Source organism: Peromyscus leucopus, chromosome 8a (genome assembly GCF_004664715.2).
Source record: "Peromyscus leucopus breed LL Stock chromosome 8a, UCI_PerLeu_2.1, whole genome shotgun sequence".
Lineage (NCBI taxonomy): Eukaryota > Metazoa > Chordata > Mammalia > Rodentia > Cricetidae > Peromyscus > Peromyscus leucopus.
In genome coordinates, this window is record NC_051085.1 from 5,813,706 (window position 1) to 5,826,150 (window position 12,445).

The window sequence follows — 12,445 nt, forward strand, 5'->3', positions numbered from 1 at the left end:
TTTCTACTTTTGTGTATTGTGCTTATGCAGCTCATTTAAAAATGTAATATAATTTAAAATTATAATTAAAAATACAGGTTAATAGTCATCTATAATAAACTTATAGTCATATTAGGTATGTTTTAAAGGTTAAACAGATATATTTAAATAGATGACCTTCAAACACTTAAAAGACCTACAAAATTCCCGTAAAGGAATTCTCTGTGTACAGAGAAACCTTGTCTCGAAGAAAAAACAAAACAAAACACCTACAAAATATGGCATTTAAAATGTTTTAATAACTTAAAGCTTTTCCTGATAGTGAGACACATCTGCTCCTCACAGGACCAATTTATTTCAAAAGAAGATGATGGGTACTGAAGAAACTCTGTATGGAGTTTACTTTCTTTATGGCAAAAGCTAACTATTTGGGCCAAGAAACTGCCCTTGCCTCAATTGCTGACAGTATACTGTCCAAACTAGACCAGCAGGACATAAAGAGACAGCCAAATTTTGCCAAGACAAGGTAGGGCAGTCCTTCAAAATTCCCTGTTTCACAAAAAAGTCTGTCAGAATTCTAGGCCTGTAGGCCAAAGATGGATGCCCCAACATTACAGAGGAACCATGGGTTGACTGTCCAGACTGCCAACTGTTTCTGTCATTTCTATAGTGGTTTTTTGTTGTTGTTGTTGTTGTTGTTTTTGGAGACAGGGTTTCTCTGTGTAGTTGGTGCCTGTCCTGGATCTCACTCTGTAGACCAGGCTGGCCTTGAACTCACAGAGATCCACCTGGCTCTGCCTCCCAAGTGCTGGGATTACATTTCTATAGTTTTGAAAGTGGCTTACATTTCACTTTCTGTTTACTCAGGTAATATTATATCTTTCTGGGGTCTTTGATGGAGTTGAAGACTAGACAGTAACAGTATTCCTTAGTTATGACAGAAGGTAAATTAGCTACAAAACTTTGGACTTACAAAGATAAGATAGATAATAGAATATATTCTCTAATTTTGCCAAATACAAATGGACTGGATATTGTAACTGTAATTCTTAATAACTATTTTTGTTGTCTTCCTTTTTAATTAGACAAAAAGGGAGAAATTCTGTGGAATAATCCTTTTATATACTGTAAAGATTTTTCACTCAAATTGGTTTAATAAAAAGTTGACTGGCTGGTAGGCAGGCAGCAAGTGGGACAACCAAACTAAGGACACTGGGAAGAAGGAGGGCAGAATCAGGGAAGTCGAGAGCCAGATGCAGAGGAAGCAAGATGTGTACAAAATGAGGTAAGGAGCCATGAGCCATGTGGTAGAACTTAGATAAGAAATATGGGTTAATTTAAGTTGTAAGAGCTAGTTAGTATAAGCCTGAGCTACTAGCCAAGCATTTATAATTATTTTAAGTCTCCGTGTTGGTTATTTGGGAACTGGCGGGTGGGAAAGAAAAGTCCACCAACAGTCCCTACTGTCTGACTCATCCTGACCTCCAGTCCTACCATCACTACATCAGTTAGGGTCTTGCACTTATCCTTTCTTGGTGGACAAAGAAAATGTTCTAGATGACACTTTCACCTTCTTTGTGTCACCTTAAGAGGAACAGGAAAATGACAGCTGTGTTATCGGGAAATGTTTCTTAACCCTAGAAGGAGTGAGGTGCAGGTGAAGAATTAAGGGTATTCTACTCAAACACTTGAGGTGGGTGGGGATGGGGAGATTACAGTAACAGAAATGTAGGACTTAGGATGCCAGCAATGTCAGAGAGTAAGGATGCCATGATTGGAGAGAACAAACCTAAGAATGTGCCCTATGCCTCTATTATTTGGACCACCAGTCTTGAGGAGAGAAAAGGAAAAAGTTAAGAGCATATGAGGAAGGGGTTCCCTGGGTTCTAAGTCTGCTGTAGAAGCTAATTCTCCAAGGGGTGGTAAGGACTATTTATCTTTAAACAAAGGCACAGCCATTGGACATGGGTTGATGGTGGCCCCAGTGGTGAATGTGGATTTAGCTCCAATAGTTACACCAGAGACTGCTCTTGGACGTGAAAGTGCACCAACAGTGTCAGGGAGACTGACTATCAGATGCATGACTTGTTTTCGTTCCTTGTAGTGTGGGAACAAAGACTATTTCATATTTGTATCTGTCCAACAGAGGAGAAGTGGACAGAGCAGGAAAACTGGATTGCAGGTAAACTGAACCTAGTTGGACATGTGCCATTGCTAGTGAAGCTGCTGGTGTGAAATTCATTATTATCCCACTTTATAGATGAATATGCTCTATTTGACTTGCTTAAGGTCAAATAACTAACCAGCTATAGATTTGAGACAAAACCCAAGATGTCTCTTTGACAACACACTACTTACTACTTGGGATGCCCTGAATTTTGGCTTAAAGAATCAGGAAGAGCATTAAGTCATAAAGGTAGTAAATAGAGGCTTCCATTAAAATAACTTTTTTGAGATAAAGTCTGGGTATGTTGCATTGGCTAAACTTGCCTCCTGCCTCAGCTTCCCAAGGGACTGATTACAAGCATGTGCTATATTACACATTGGAATAATTTCAGGTTTTCTACACAGAACATTTTATGTATACTCCCAGACACAGTTATCACCACTGTGAGCTTTCTCCTTGATCCCATTCTATACGTTTATACATGATTGTAAGTAAAGACCACTAGAACCGCTTTTAAGCACAACACACCAGGAAGTCAATGCTGTTAAGATGTAGAACTAGACACTGGATATTGCTGTTGGCTTTGGCCTCCTATTAATCAGCAGACAGCATTCCCTAAAGAAAAAGACTTAACAGACTTAGCATCAAAAACACCCCAGCACATTTATGCAGCTCAGTTTTGCTGTAATGTAGTCCGGCAGGCCAATGTATATCGTGTTATTTATATATGATCAACTACCTCTCAGGATGAGTACATTAGCAGCTTAGCCCGCCTGCTTTTGGTGGTTAATTATACTTGTGCTGTAAGAGGCTGGTCTTAGATTGTGTTCTTCCAGACACTCCGGCAGAGCAATGGCGTCTGATGTGCGCAATGTTGAACATAAAGCGCCTTCCCTTTTCATTCAACATGTAATTGCTGTATTTGTGCATGCTGTGTAAGTTGAAAATAACAATAAAAAGTTAATGAAGAAAATAAGTACTGCCTCTAATGAATCAGTAATACTGCTAGATTTGTATGTGCATTTTACTCTTGTAAGTAGAATACCATCAATAGGAATATGTAATCAAACTGCACGTTTTCTTGAAATCGCTCTGAAAAATAGCAGAGGTATCTTTTGAAATCATTTACAAAAGCCCATATTAAGTTAAATTATCCAGCATAATCATTTGAAATCACTGTCAATAAGTCAATAAGCACTCAGTTTTGGGGGTGTTTTGGTTTTGTTAGTTTGTTTTGATTTTTTTTTTTTTTTTTTTTTTGAGACAGGATCTTGCTAGGTAGCCTGAGCCAGCTTCAAAATAAGGTGGTAATTCTCCCACCTCAGCCTCCTATAGTCTAGGTATGTTCTACATTGTCCAGCTTAAGATTCTTAAAATGTAAACAGATCAATTTCCTATGGTGGTTTTTACTGCTTTACCACTACAAAATATAATTTTCTTTTGATTTTCAAATGGACTTTTAAGTATACAGAATAACATGGGTATATCGTTTAAAAACTAAAACAGTACAAATAACCCCTGGACTATTTCCTCATACTTGTGCTCACCCATCCCTGGCGCCCCTGGACCCGGTCAGTTATCACCACTCGGAGCTTTTGCCTTGACTCTGTTCTGTACATTTACACATGATCTTAAGAAACAACCATTACAATAGTTTTTAAGCACTATTTTTATTTTACTACCTATATTTTACTGTAATATTTCAATATTATGTTTATATAGTTAATCCTTAATAAATAATATTATTAACATGTTCCTGCTTATGCTTCATTTCGCAAGATGCTTTTTAATTTCATCACTCCCCAAGGCAAATACAGTTTTGTTATGTTTGGCATTTTTTTTTTTTTTGGTTGGTTTTTTGAGACAGGGTTTCTCTGTGTAGCTTTGCGCCTTTCCTGGAGCTCACTTGGTAGCCCAGGCTGGCCTCGAACTCACAGAGATCCGCCTGGCTCTGCCTCCCGAGTGCTGGGATTAAAGGCGTGCGCCACCAACGCCCGGCTATGTTTGGCATTTTTAAGTACTAGAAGAATCCTAATGTATGGAAAGAAGGTGAAGGCTGAGAGTCACAGCCTATTGTTATTATAATTAGAAGTCATCACCTGCTACTTAATAATATTATAAAAAGCAAATTATGAATTGTAATATTTACAGCTGAGACCAAGTCCAATTACCTGAATTTGAAGGTTAATTAAAACACAACAAAACGCCGGGCGGTGGTGGCGCACGCCTTTAATCCCAGCACTCGGGAGGCAGAGCCAGGTGGATCTCTGTGAGTTCGAGGCCAGCCTGGACTACCAAGTGAGTCCCAGGAAAGGCGCAAAGCCACACAGAGAAACGCTGTCTCGAAAAAACCAAAAAAAAAAAAAAAAAAAAAAAAAAAAGAAAAGAAAACACAACAAAACAAAACCCACCCTGGCCTTTTCCAGTTTTTAAATATTCTCCACATATAAAGAGTGGTTCGTGTAGTCCCAGATGTATAACACACTGAAGAGTTGTTCTCACATGTGAAGAGCAGTTCACATGTCCCATGATGTTCTCCACATATGAAGAGTGGATCACATAGTCCCTGATGTTCTCACATGTGAAGAGCAGTTCACATGTCTCATGATGTTCTCACATGTGAAGAGTGGATCATATAGTCCCCTGATGTTCTCACATGTGAAGAGCAGTTCATGTAGTCCCTGATGTTTTCACATGTGAAGAGTGGATCATGTAGTCCCCTGATGTTCTCACATGTGAAGAGTGGATCATGTAGTCCCCTGATATTCTCACATGTGAAGAGCAGTTCACATGTCCCCTGATGTTCTCACATGTGAAGAGCAGTTCACATGTCCCCTGATGTTCTCACATGTGAAGAGCAGTTCACATGTCCCTGATGTTCTCACATGTGAAGAGCAGTTCACATGTCCCTGATGTTCTCACATGTGAAGAGCAGTTCACATGTCCCTGATGTTCTCACATGTGAAGAGCGTTCACATGTCCCCTGATGTTCTCACATGTGAAGAGCAGTTCACATGTCCCCTGATGTTCTCACATGTGAAGAGCAGTTCACATGTCCCATGATGTTCTCACATGTGAAGAGCTGGTTCATATGTCCCTGATGTTCTCACATGTGAAGAGCGTTCACATGTCCCTGATGTTCTCACATGTGAAGAGCATGGTTCACAGTAGTCCCCTGATGTTCTCACATGTGAAGAGCGGTTCACATGTCCCTGATGTTCTCACATGTGAAGAGCGGTTCACATGTCCCTGATGTTCTCACATGTGAAGAGGGTTCACATGTCCCTGATGTTCTCACATGTGAAGAGCGGTTCATGTCCCTGATGTTCTCACATGTGAAGAGTTCACATGTCCTGATGTTCTCACATGTGAAGAGCGGTTCACATGTCCCTGATGTTCTCACATGTGAAGAGCAGTTCACATGTCCCATGATGTTCTCACATGTGAAGAGCGTTCACATGTCCCTGATGTTCTCACATGTGAAGAGCAGTTCATGTAGTCCCTGATGTTCTCACATGTGAAGAGCGGTTCACATGTCCCTGATGTTCTCACATGTGAAGAGCGGTTCACATGTCCCCTGATGTTCTCACATGTGAAGAGCGGTTCACATGTCCCCTGATGTTCTCACATATGAAGAGCGGTTCACATGTCCCCTGATGTTCTCACATATGAAGAGCGGTTCATGTAGTCCCCTGATGTTCTCACATATGAAGAGCAGTTCACATGTCCCCTGATGTTCTCACATGTGAAGAGCAGTTCACATGTCCCCTGATGTTCTCACATGTGAAGAGCAGTTCACATGTCCCCTGATGTTCTCACATATGAAGAGTGGTTCACATGTCCCCTGATGTTCTCACATGTGAAGAACGGTTCACATGTCCCCTGATGTTCTCACATATGAAGAACGGTTCACATGTCCCCTGATGTTCTCACATATGAAGAACGGTTCACATGTCCCCTGATGTTCTCACATGTGAAGAGCGGTTCATGTAGTCCCCTGATGTTCTCACATGTGAAGAGCAGTTCATGTAGTCCCCTGATGTTCTCACATGTGAAGAGCAGTTCACATGTCCCCTGATGTTCTCACATATGAAGAACGGTTCACATGTCCCCTGATGTTCTCACATGTGAAGAGCGGTTCATGTAGTCCCCTGATGTTCTCACATGTGAAGAGCAGTTCACATGTCCCCTGATGTTCTCACATGTGAAGAGCGGTTCACATGTCCCCTGATATTCTCACATATGAAGAGCAGTTCACATGTCCCCTGATGTTCTCACATGTGAAGAGTGGGTCACATGTCCCCTGATGTTCTCACATGTGAAGAGCGGTTCACATGTCCCCTGATGTTCTCACATATGAAGAGCGGATCATGTAGTCCCCTGATGTTCTCACATGTGAAGAGTGGGTCACATGTGCCCTGATGTTCTCACATGTGAAGAGCGGTTCACATGTCCCCTGATGTTCTCACATGTGAAGAGCAGTTCATGTAGTCCCCTGATGTTCTCACATGTGAAGAGCGGTTCACATGTCCCCTGATGTTCTCACATGTGAAGAGCGGTTCACATGTCCCCTGATGTTCTCACATATGAAGAGCGGTTCACATGTCCCCTGATGTTCTCACATGTGAAGAGCGGTTCATGTAGTCCCCTGATGTTCTCACATGTGAAGAGCGGTTCACATGTCCCCTGATATTCTCACATATGAAGAGCAGTTCACATGTCCCCTGATGTTCTCACATGTGAAGAGTGGGTCACATGTCCCCTGATGTTCTCACATATGAAGAGCTGTTCACATGTCCCCTGATGTTCTCACATGTGAAGAGTGGATCACATAGTCCCCTGATGTTCTCACATGTGAAGAGCAGTTCACATGTCCCCTGATGTTCTCACATATGAAGAGTGGATCACATAGTCCCCTGATGTTCTCACATATGAAGAGTGGATCACATAGTCCCCTGATGTTCTCACATGTGAAGAGTGGGTCACATGTCCCCTGATGTTCTCACATGTGAAGAGCTGTTCACATGTCCCCTGATGTTCTTACATGTGAAGAGCGGTTCACATGTCCCCTGATGTTCTCACATGTGAAGAGCTGTTCACATGTCCCCTGATGTTCTCACATGTGAAGAGCGGTTCACATGTCCCCTGATGTTCTCACATGTGAAGAGCTGTTCACATGTCCCCTGATGTTCTCACATGTGAAGAGCGGTTCATGTAGTCCCCTGATGTTCTCACATGTGAAGAGCAGTTCACATGTCCCCTGATGTTCTCACATGTGAAGAGCGGTTCACATGTCCCCTGGTGTTCTCACATGTGAAGAGCAGTTCACATGTCCCATAACGTTCTCACATGTGAAGAGTGGATCATATAGTCCCTGGTATTCTTTTCCTCATTGAAGAGCGGTTCATGTAGTCCCCTGAATGTTGAAGCTCCTCATCTTCCAGTCCCGACCTGATCCATTTTCACTCAGAGGAGAGAGTAATGTTAAGATCAACACCCTAATTTTAAGGTGTTTTCTAGATTGACTTACAGGTATGTTTATAACACTTTAAATTTCTTTTTAATTATTAATATTGTGTGTGTGTGTGTGTGTGTGTGTGTGTGCGCGCTCATGCTATGTGTAGGTGTGCACACCACAGCATACATGTGGGGGCTGGAGGACAACTCTGCATTTCGTCCTCTCCCCCATCACTACTTTGGTTCTGGGGACTGACTCAGTCACCAGGCTTGCATGGGAAATGCCTGTATGCAAGAAGCCACCTTACCAGCCTTATAGACCTTTTGTGTGTGATAAAGCCTCCCACGCCACTTGATTGTTTTGAGACAGGGCTTCACTCTGTAGCTCTTAGCTTGTCTGGAACTCACTATGTAGACCAGGCTGGCCTCGAACTCAGAGATAGGTCTGCCTCTGCCTCCCGAGTGCTGAGATTAAAGGTGTGTGCCATCATGCTTCTTAGTTCTTTTTGTTTTGTCTTTTTAAGATTTATTTTATTTTTAACTATGTGTATATGTGTGTATTTATGTGTGGGCATGTTCATGTGAGTACAGGTACTCAAGGATCCCAGAAAAGCGTCTTGGAACTCTGGGGCTGAAAATATAGATGGTTGTGAGCCATATAACTTGAGTACTGGGAACTAAACTTCTGTCCTCTGCAAGACCAGTGCATGATTATAACAACTGAGTCCCTCGCCAACGCTGTATGACAAGTTCTTGAGGCCCAACAATTACCTTACAATCTATACTACTAATTTAATCTTAATTACTTCAATTAAAAACTGAGTTGAATGAAAAATTAGCAGTCATGGTGTCTACTTTAATATGAATGTTCATTTAAGAAAGCTAATCTGGAGGCAAGCATTGAGGTACAGGACTGTAATCACAATACTACAGAGGCTGAGCTATAAAGATCACAAGTTCAAGGTCAGGCTGGGCTACATACACACAGAGACTTCCAGACCACCTTTTGTTACATAACATGACATCTCCTTGAATGGGCCTCCAAGAGCATCTGCTTAACATGCATCACACTGCAAGATGTTTATGAACAGGAAGTAGTGAATAACACTTCTAGAGGTTTCCATCTATGATGTGAATTATTTAACATTTGAGGGAAGTACTAAGTTGGAAGCTTTTTAATTTATCTCCGAACTACTGGGGTTACATTGTTGATACAACACCACTTTTGCTCAAATCCTACTGGCTAGATTTCAGACAGATAACCCAGCTGACTGCAGGAGAAGCTGGAAAGCATAGCCTAGCCGGGTAGTAGGGAAGAAAAGCATATGTGTTTGTTAAACTTGTATTCAGTCTGTAGGGATTGGTTTGGTTTTTGACCCAGGGTCTCCTCTATAGCTTGGGCTAACTCTGAACTCACTATGTAGCCCAGGCTGGCCTTAAACTCGTGGTCCTAGTGCCTCGGCTTTAGCTTTTCATGTTCCAGTTCATGCACCAACGTGTACAGTTTATGGTTTGTTTTTAACTGCTAGTTACAAGAATACACTGAGTGGTTCTTATAAAACAACAAAGAAAGCTGAACCATTTGGAAAATTCACCTGGCCTACTGTGTTGGTACACGCTAGTACTCCAGCGCTTGAGAGGCTGCGGCAGGAGGATCACGAACTCAGTAACATCCTAGGCTACACAGCCAGGTTCAGGCCACCCTGGACTCTATAGCAAGGCCACACTACCAGCGTAATACTAACAGCAACAACAACCACCTGAATTCTTTAAATTTAATAATCATGCTACATTAGAAAAATCTCAATTCAAGTATAATATGTATTGTATTTAGTAAAAATTTCTTTTGTACACAAAACAAAAACATTCTATCACTAATAGAATGGAAAGTTGCAAGTATTCTCATTATGGTAAAGATAGTTGTGAGTTTAGTTAAAAATTTTTTTATAATAGAACCTGAACTAAGGACTAGACCACACTCGGCAGATGCTCAACCCTAATGTCTATCTCCAGCCGCAGTTACATTTTTTTATTGGCCTTAGAATCAAATTTTTAAAAGTTAAGATTGATGAAATAAACTCTAAAACTGATATCTTGTTGCCAAAAGGCTTAGGTGGATGTTTACAGCACATTTTTACAAATGTGGGTCTCTTGACTTTTCCCAACTACACTTATTACATTGTAGCCTAAATTCTGTCTCTCTTAGCTATTATGTGATAAGTTTGCAGACACATTCACAGCACCAGTTATATCCTGAGGCCAAACAAAAAAGATCACCTAACTCACTTTGGGTCCCTTAGGTAATTTACTCAGGCCCCATTAGCTGACATCTAAGTCAAGCTAAAGAGAAAAAACCACCAACAATATAAACCCCAGTAGTTGGAGGTAAATTAAAAAGCTCCCAAATCAGTACTTTCCTCAAATGTTAAATAATTCACTGTGGCATTATAGATACAAGCCTCTAGCAAAAGTTACACTTGAATAATTAAGGAAGCAGAGACAAACAAATTGACTTCAGTGGTACAGAAACAAATTGGCTGCTTCTCAAATGCCTATGCCAAATTACTTTTTTACATTAGCAAGTGTGTAAAACACCCCCAACTGAGGAATTACTAGATCAAGTTTGATTATAGAAAGTGGCCTGGAATTATATGTCAGGATCATTCTTAAACATAAATAGGATTCTACATGCTCAGTTGTAAAATGTGTTTAGATTGTTTGAAAAGGTTTCTGTTTTTTTGAGACAGGGTCTCATTCTGGAGCTCAGACAGGCCTCCAGTGGGATCCTCCTGCCTCAGTATTCCAAGTGTTGGGATTGCAGGCATGTGTTCCTCTGCACAGCCTGAGCTGAAAAGCTTCTCCAGGCCTGCTGTACACCTATTCTCTCACAAAGTTCTACTCAGGCTGCTTAGACTCTGCATGTCAAGGATGAACAATATAGTTGTTTCAGAGGGTAATAAAGTAGAAACCTGAGCAAACATCATGGGATAACCACGTACATATGGATAAGTGCCCCTGAATTACAGAACCCCCTACCTATCTAGAATAAAAATATTCAATTCAAATTTGTCACCTCCTATCTAGGAGATTTTTGATAAATCTTAACTTCTGGAATGGTTATCTCTTCTGTAACATGAGAATGATTCATTTATGAACAACTCTTACATATGGAGTGGTGTTTTAAAAAGGCTATGAGAAATAATAAAATATAGCTGGTGTTCATCTTATATACCTGTGCACAGTTATCTAGATGTACAAGCAGACAGTTAACAACCAGGGCAGGATCAAAGTCAGAAAGCTGAAAAATCAAAGGATTCCAGATAGGATGGAGATGTGTGACCCATTTGCTTTCCACTGCCAACGGGGTTGCTAATAATCATTCTAAATCTTTGTGTATTTTCTCTTGTAATCAAAGCTAAATTCGGTCAAGAGTTTTCTATAAAATGTATAAGGTAAAGTTTTGAGCTCCAACACAGAAGCAGTTTGGAGAAGATAGACACACATTTAAGTAGATTTTCATTTGCAAGCTTGTCAGGGGATCTTAGGGGAACACACCAATTTAATATCTAGACTAATGTACACGAGAAGTGAACTATCTGAAAAAGAGAAGACAGGTGAACAATGAGATTTGGAGACAAGCGATCTAGAGTCGGAACTTCCTGTATTTGCTGCATGTACCGTGAGAAAATGCTTCAGGGTTTTGGGATTTGTTTTCTTAAGAGTAGACAACTCTTCTAGCAGCATTAGAAAGATCGCAAGAGTAATTCACAAGATGGTTAGTAACCTAACAACATAAACAAATTAATTCAAAGTGAACAGAAATTGAAACCAATCCCAGGATATCACTTCTACTGAAAATACTTAGATGTGTGTGTGTGTGTGTGTGTGTGTGTGTGTGTGTGTGTGTGTGTGTGTGAGAGAGAGAGAGAGAGAGAGAGAGAGAGAGAGAGGAGAGAGGGAGGGCTGGCTGTAGTGTGCACACCACTGAGTGTATCTGTGGAGGTCAGAGAACAGCTTTTGGCAGTTGGTTCTCTCCTTTCACCATGTAGGTCCTTGGGCATCAAACTTAGGTCATTAGGCTTCTCAAACAGCGACCCAACTCTATTTTTATTGACTTAGAATCAGAAGGACTAGGCCGAACAGTGAGTCACAATCTAGAGGGCAACGCTGGAATACTTACCATGAGTATATTCCACTGACCATGTCGTAGTTCTGACAGTTCTCAGCACTGGGTCCTGCGGCTTTGGAGATGAGCAGTACCACCAGGCCCCGCAGCTGGAGGTTATGCCGGCTGTCGTGCACAAAGCCCCTGGGAACAGAGAGAAGAGGATTCTCAGACTCGCCTAGAAGTGGACAAGGGCTACAACAATGCTCACATTTCTAAGACAGCACAACAGGACTTTTTCTAAAATAAAGAGAATTGTAGGAGGGAAGAATAATGGACAGAAGCAGCAAGTTCAGAAGACAGCTGGAGACCTTAACATAGGTTTAAGGTGACATCCCCAATGTGGGCCTCACCCTACTGGCTAACCCCTAACTCTCACTCTTTTGTTTTTATTACTGGCACCAGATTGGAACTCATGGCTTTCCAAAGGCTCAATAAGCTCTCCATCACTGTGCTACACTCCAAGCTCTCCTTCACCAACAAAATTTGCTCAAACCTGCCGAGTCACACTGCAACAGTGGGCTCCAGGGCCAGAAGGGGCTGCGCTGGATGAGCGCTTTGGTCATTCACTACTTGTATGATTCAGAGGCTACCACCCTGCTCCAGGAAGCAAGAGCAGCAAGTGTCGACTTTCTAGTCCTGAATGGACGGGCAATGTGAATGAAGTGTGGAACACC

General features: G+C 41.4%; 1 protein-coding gene across 2 annotated transcripts in view; it reads right to left on the bottom strand.

The window, feature by feature from the left end:
• Positions 1 to 12,445, bottom strand: part of Pdss2 (decaprenyl diphosphate synthase subunit 2) — a 229,523-nt gene that overhangs the window by 148,285 nt on the left and 68,793 nt on the right. For both annotated transcript variants that reach the window (XM_028894931.2, XM_028894930.2), the window contains exon 2: positions 11,784 to 11,912. In XM_028894931.2, coding sequence (XP_028750764.1) covers positions 11,784 to 11,912 — 129 coding nt within the window. The remainder of the gene's footprint in view (positions 1 to 11,783; positions 11,913 to 12,445) is intronic.